The sequence below is a fragment of the Lipotes vexillifer genome, unplaced genomic scaffold (genome assembly GCF_000442215.2).
Source record: "Lipotes vexillifer unplaced genomic scaffold, Lipotes_vexillifer_v1.1 scaffold138, whole genome shotgun sequence".
NCBI lineage: Eukaryota > Metazoa > Chordata > Mammalia > Artiodactyla > Lipotidae > Lipotes > Lipotes vexillifer.
Genome location: NW_006797971.1, coordinates 2,086,137 through 2,093,537, shown reverse-complemented (window position 1 = coordinate 2,093,537; position 7,401 = coordinate 2,086,137). Strand labels below are relative to the sequence as shown.

The following is a 7,401-nucleotide window of genomic DNA, read 5'->3' as shown; positions in this document are numbered from 1 at the left end:
CCTGCTGACTATGTTGCAATTAAGGTAATATTTTCAAAAATCTTAGTCATTTTTTAAGTTCCAAAGAAATGAAAGGAATAATTTTTCATCAAAAATAATCTTGATACGTTCTGAACCTTGTAACTGAAGTGCTAGACTAGGGGTTTATGATGTTTGCTTTGAATGCAGTTGCAATGCAATGTATAGCAATGCAGTTGCTGTACAGGCAACTTTATGTGTACTATTGTGCATTTCAAAAATTAAAATAATATTTAGAATTACATAACCTCAAAACCAACTAGCTGAGTGACTTATAAACTACATTTATGAAGCTGATGCATAATGCTGCCAGTTTAGTTGGTAGACAGAAATTCTGAACATATCTTCTTGGGATAAGGCTTCAGTTGTGCCAAGACTTCAGGAATGCATGAATCTTGTAAAAGTGTTACCTTGTGGTGTTGGTTAAATGTTTACTGCCTTGGCTTAGTTCCTGTTTTCTCTAGTGGCAGAATTTTTTCACAGTGGTACTGTGAGGGCAATGAAATTGATGGCACCTTTATGAAGAGTGATCAGGAAAATTTAAGGTTTGTTCACTAACTTCAAATACAGGCATGCCTTGGAGATATTGTGGGTTCGGTTCCAGACCACCACACAGTTTTTTTGGCTTCCCTGTGCGTATAAAAGTTATATTCACACTGTACTGTAGTTTGTTAAGTGTGCAATAGCATTATGTCTAAAGAAACAATGTGCATACCTTAGTTAAAAACTACTTTATTGCTGAAAAATACTAATCATCATCTGAGCCTTTGGTGAGTCATAATCTTTTTGCAATAGTAACATCAATGGTCACCGATCGCAGATCACCATAACAAATATAATAATAATGAAAAAATTTGAAATACTGTGAGAACTACCAAAATGTGACACAGAGACATGAAGTGAGTAAATGCTGTTGGAAAAAATGGTGCCAATAGACTTGCTCAATGTAGGGTTGCCACAAACGTTCAATTTGTAAGAATTGCAGTATCTATGAAGTGCAATAAAGCAAAGCATCATAAAACAAGATATGCCTGTATATGTGTATATTTTGAATAAGAACTTAATAATAAATCCATTGTGTTCCTCTAGCTGCCTCAGTATGCCCATGAACAGAGTATTTATAATAATGACCTTTAACTACCTCACTGGACATTATGAGGATTAGTGAGATATGTAAATATATTTGAATTCTTTAGATAAAGCATACAAAAAATTAACTTATATTGTATAATATATTTATGTGACATTTACGTACTTTGGATGCCTTCGCAGGTTTCCACTCTTATGTGTACTAGTGACCTCAACCATAATTGTGTTACAGCTGAGACTCTGACTTCTGACTTTTACAGTGGAAGTTTTAAGTTGAAGCTATAGATCAAAAAATATTTATTAATCTTATTTAAGTTAATAATTTAGGATGCCTTGGATTTTATAGCGCACTGGGTTGGAATGTCACCTCTTATGTTGGGGGAGGGTAACATTTTATTCCTGGAAGCTGTGACACAACATAAATTGTTAAAAGCTTTCAGTGGGAATATATGTACATAGGATTTTACTGTTTGAGACCAATAAGAAGAAGGCCCCGAAAAGTATTTTTCCACTGGAAATTCTATATATGAATTTCAAATTCATGTTTCTTTATTCTTAACCACAGGAATACACACACACACACACACACATATGTGTATGAAACAATTTCCAACTAATAACAATACTGAGGGGTAGATATGAACTTTTCGAAATGCACTGTATCTTTCAGTTTACTTCTTTCCTAGTTATCCTTGTGCATGAATCTTGACTTTTTGTCAAATTACTTATTCAAAGTCAATCTTAATATAGTCCTAGTGAGGTGGATGGATATCAACAGATGAGATAGAGAGAGGCTACAGGGCAGGAATATATGATAACTTGACTAGGATGACCCAGTGAAATGACCCCAAGCTAGAATTCCCATGATGACTTAGAGAGGTACCAGAATCAAAGAGGTATAGTCTAGACTAGATAAATGGATATATGCAAGAAACAAGAATTTGATTCTTAGTGAATTGCATTGGTAAAATAAATGAAAAGGAAGCACTGCTATCTATGTTCTAATTCATATGAAAGTTCTGGGCAAAAGTGTTCCTAAGCAAAATGTTTTTCAAAGTTTTTAAAGAGGTATCAACAGCACTTTAATGTCTCCTAAGTCAGCTTGCAGACAGACATTTCTGGCAATGTGGCTTGTTGCAAGTCCACATAATCAGAACAAGAAGAGGAATGTTTCAGAAGCCTACCAAGGAAAATGTGTGTTTGAACTCTGTGTCTGGGGAGACCAGTGCCCAATATACTTCGTTTGAAATCACTCCAGTAAGAATATGTGTAAGCCAGATTAGAAACACTGGCCTAGACGGGTCACTGGGGCCCTATTTACAGAAATAATTTGTGATTATTTAACCCAATTTTTGGCCCAAAGCTCAAGAAATTCCTGGAACAGAGGTTTAAAGCCACTTTTCAAGTCAGATGCTTGGACCAAAGAAATTTTTTTACATGTCTACTGTAGCCTAAATGAACCCTATGAGAGATGATTCACTAAATATTTTTATCCCTTTTTATACCTTTTATACCCTTCTCTCACATATTTTTCCTACCCGTTATTTTTGACAGGCTCCAATGTTTTCTTGGCCACGGTTGAGAGACGCTGACCCCATTCTGCGTTGTGAGATGGCTTCTACTGGAGAGGTAACTAGTTAATGATCCATGACCACTTTCATTAAATCTACTTTGAAATCTATGCTTTTATGATCTGAATATAGTAAAGCAAGTTAGTAAGTAGTTAGTGGGATACTTCTTTTGCTATCAGAGTAAGTCTGAAAGGACTTAGGCATTTTGAGCTGAGGAAAAATCTTTGACTTTTGTAGCCCAGAGTCTAAATTCTCAGTTATATTTCAACATGTGTCATTCACTTCCACATTACACATTGAGAACATCTTTCAAATATTCCTCTAGATGTCTAGGTAAATATCTGCCAGGTATTTTTATTTTAAGGTTCTCAGATCTCTCTGTAACAGCACCTCTTGCTTCCTCTAACTTTCCTTGCTACTATGAAATTAGATCATCTAGATTTTACTAGCAATATGTGGAATGAATGTACAGCAGCAGAAAGATAATGGGGCCAAAATACTTTGGGATCTGCAGATATATGCAAAATCCCAGAACCACTTTAAAAGCAACTTTAACTTCCTGGGGATTATCTAAAAACTATAGTGGGACTGTGGCCACTGGACGTCCCTCTTCACTTGTGTTGAGGACTCTGTCAGCTGAAGGTTTCTGGGCCTCTCACTGCTGTGGCCTCTCCCGTTGCGGAGCACAGGCTCCGGGACGCGCAGGCTCAGCGGCCATGGCTCACGGGCCCAGCCGCTCCACGACCTGTGGGATCTTCCCGGACCGGGGCACGAACCCGCGTCCCCTGCATCGGCAGGCGGACTCTCAACCACTGCGCCACCAGGGAAGCCCCCTGAAGGTTTCTTTAAGAACGTGAAATGTGTTTCTTGTAGAAAGCTGTCAGATTCCAGAGAGTTCCCTACATGTTAGTGCCAGGACATTTTATGAATCACCTAGCCCTTGACAGACTTACTAGGTACAGCCTTCAGATTCTCATCAGTGCCCACAGGGGTGGCAACATCAGACTGGGAGGCGTCATTGTTTCCTCTTGGTGCTGAGGAAAACCTGAGAGGGGAAGATACCTAATTGCAACATATACGTGATATTTTATATGGTTGCCTGGTTGCAAGCAAGATCTGTGATGAGAAGCCAAGTGAAACAGGAAGGGAGGCAGTGAGGAGTAAATGGCGATCTTGTTCGTATTTGTACTGATGATTGCCTTCTCTTAGCTCCTTTGCTGCTTCTGTTAATTTACTAGATGAGAAAACCTAACTTGAAAACAAGGGACTTACATTACATTTCTCTGCTGTTTAAGGAGCTACTCTGATATTCATCGTGATCCCTTGGTCACTCAGTAGCAGGGCTGTTTTCAGCCAGCCCAGAATTCACATCAGGGAGAGATCTGTTTTCCTTCATGCTGTTTTCTCTAGTGTGGCAAATCTGTTTTCAGTACTGTATCTATGTCCATTCTGCCTCCAGACATACGTTATTGGAGTTGTTGAAATATGAAAAAATATGAGAGAATTAGAAATTCAGCTCCCCCTTTCTTGTATCTGTTTCAGAAGTACAGAGAGATAATTCTTCCATTAGAGTCATATTTCCAAGTGTCACTAAGTACAATATTACAAGTTCTGTTTTATAACTGAAATCATAACAATAATTCTAGCTTAGTGAAATCTCAGTTATGCTTCAGAGACATTTTCAGTGTTAAAATGGCTTGTTGTGGGATTAAATAAACCTTTAGCTTTCCTAGTGGTGAGGTGGGAATGTTAGTCCTAATCTTTACTTACATATTTAACTACTTTTTATGTTATTTGTAGAAAACTGCTGAAACCTCTTGTGGGTTGTATATGCACTTATGATGGAATTGCCCAGGTTCTTTCAGTATGGTTTGGGTTCTGTTAGCTTAGGGTGACATTACTAATTTGGTTATTAGCCAGTTCTTGACCAAAGAAAATGTTCACTGTGGAGTAAAAAGCAGCATGTACTGGTGATCAACTGAAAATCATAGTCATGAGAACTTGCCTTTGACAGTAAGGTAGTCATTTGCTTAAAGAATGAATTTAGCCATCAGTGTTATTTACTCTAATGGTGCTTCTCTACCCATGCCAAATGATGATGTGCATGGCAGAATCTACTCCTATCATGCTCAGATATACCACTTGTTCTGTAGTTAGTGTGGGAGTTTGACTTGTAGTTATATTGTAGCACAGTTACCCTAGGGGAAGCCTCTGTATATCCCAACATTATATGTTAATTTGGAATTTTTTTTACTTTAGACTATAGTATTCAGGACTAGTAGCAAGGTATTTTGGTTCATTTTGTGAAAACAATAATAATAATAATAATAAAAGAACAAGTTCCTTTGAGATTTTCATAGATTTATTGAATTTCTCTGAAGGCTTTCTCATACATATGAAATGACTCCTGATTGATCGGCAGTTATGCATTTGTGCTACTGACCCATGAATTCATGCCCTGTTGCATAGCATACAAGACATATACCGTTATTTAAACGTTAAGTCGTATTAACATTTGGTAACTCACCATATTATGGGCCAGAAGCTGTAATTTGTATCCAAATATCTCACAGTAGAATCCGGTTACTTTGCTCCATGGAGTGTTGTTGGATAGAGAAAGAATTGCTTATTTTTTCATAATACTTAATTAAAAACACAAGATACGTCTGCCCTAGCCAGATTTTTAATCCCTGGATTCAGATTACATGGTCCTTGGGCAACTCAATAAAATCTAGCATAGGAGTCTCTGACTTTTCATTTGTGTTTGTTTTTTGGTAAGGTTGGGTGACTATCATTTGCTTTCTTTTACTTTATTTTTTTCATTTATTCTAAACAGGTGGCTTGCTTTGGTGAAGGTATTCATACCGCTTTCCTAAAGGCAATGCTTTCCACAGGATTTAAGATACCCCAGAAAGGCATCCTGATTGGAATTCAGGTAAGTGGTTTGTGGTTGTATGCATACCTGTGGGCACATGCTGGAAGTTGGTGGGGGAAATGACCTTAATGGTGGTATAGAAGAGGGGAGATTTGTTTAAAGTTCCACTAAAAAACCCCAGCAACTTCTAGAAAGAATGGACATTTGTACTCTGTCTGTTCCCTGATTTTTGCCTTTTCTCGTTGCAGCAGCCAACACAAATAAGTGAATAAACAACTAAAAAAAAAAAAAAAGAAAGAAAGAAAGAAAGAAAAGAAAAAAATCTCTAGTGAAGTGATACTTATCCTGAACAGGATTTAGAGTAACGTCAAAAGGATTCTATTCTACTCTTTGGTTACATCTTTTCTATATTTTTATTCTTAGTTCTACCTCCTTAGCCTCTGAACCTAGGCTTTCCATAAGGTTGGGTCTCAACTCTTTTTCTGAGTCTGTGTCTATGTCTATGTCTAGTTCTTTCTCTTGACTTTCCCTTTTGCCAGCTCATTCATGTCTGTGGTATCCACTCTCCATCTAAAACTATCAACTTTAAATCTTTATCCTCAGCCATCCACTGTTTCCAACAATTTGCTGGATACCTCTATCTGGATGTCTCAAACACAACACATCCCAAACTGAAGTCAGTATTATCCCCTCCTGACCTCTGTTCCTTCCTTCCTTACATTCATTCATTCACATTTTCAATTTCTACTAAATGTCAAAGATTCAAAGTTGAAGAAGACATGGGCATTATTTGAGACATTTTCTTAGCCTGACACTCCAAGATGAATTGAAAGTTCTTAAAGGGCAGTGACTTAATGGGCTTAAGAAAGTCAGCACATCCCACAGTGTACTGTGGAAGTTCTTGAAATATTTTTACTTAGTAAACCTTCTAAGTCAAAGCAGGGTGAAGTAATTATACGTGAATATCTTCATACAGTGAGAAGGACATTACTGGTTTATTATTGCAAGTCAAATGTAAATCTTAGGACAAAATGGGAGCCAGGAAACTCTTATTACTCCTTGGAATATTATTGCAAGAGTGTACAAACTGTTTGTTTATAAATTTCCTGAAAAATACTAGATGTTTCCCAACTGATCATTCACTTTCATTTGAGGTTAGTAATTCTTGGAGCCTATAATAACAATAGATGGTTTTATATATCACCCCTGCCATACTTTTAATAAGTTCAAATCCTGCATGGTTACATAAAAATCAATAAAAATATAATTAGAATAATACCAGGTATTTTCAAACCAGTGGGTAATTATTAGAGATGCTGTTGCATTAGAGTGCCTTAATATCAGCAAATTAGTCTCTGGAGACTGGATGGGTAGCGGCTTTGGAGAAGTTTCTGCAAAGACTAAATTGGGATTTTGCTTCATAAAGGTGCCAGAAGGGCGATGGTGAACAGTTAGAACAGAAGCTAACAAGATGAATTGCAATTGCTAAGCTTAATGGCAGTTCAGAGACACATCACACCGTATGAGAGACTCATCACATTATAATGGGTATTAAGTATTATTAAGTCACAAGTATAAGAGTATTTCTCCAACTTCTAGTTATGGCTTAAAGTTTAATGTGAGACCTGGGGGCATCCAGAGGAGACCATGCCCTTAGTCCGTGTCCTCACAACTAATCAGAATAGTGCTAACATTTTAAAATACCACTTTAAGAAGGCAGTGATGTATAAAATTGTGCCTTGTTTGGTTCCAGTGCTGCAGGGAAATGTAAAGCAAAAATTAATTTGATCCCCATGAAGTATTAGTGTGATTTTGGCATCAGTGAACAGAATTTTTGCTTTGTAGGGA

At 37.2% G+C, this 7,401-nt stretch overlaps 1 protein-coding gene across 1 annotated transcript in view; it reads left to right on the top strand.

Moving 5' to 3' along the window:
• Positions 1-7,401, top strand: part of CPS1 (carbamoyl-phosphate synthase 1) — a 145,770-nt gene that overhangs the window by 128,749 nt on the left and 9,620 nt on the right. Inside the window, exons 32-34 of the mRNA XM_007470013.1 lie at positions 1-24; positions 2,662-2,736; positions 5,515-5,613. The exon at positions 1-24 is cut by the window's left edge and continues 162 nt beyond it. Of these exons, the coding sequence (XP_007470075.1) occupies positions 1-24; positions 2,662-2,736; positions 5,515-5,613 (198 nt within the window). The remainder of the gene's footprint in view (positions 25-2,661; positions 2,737-5,514; positions 5,614-7,401) is intronic.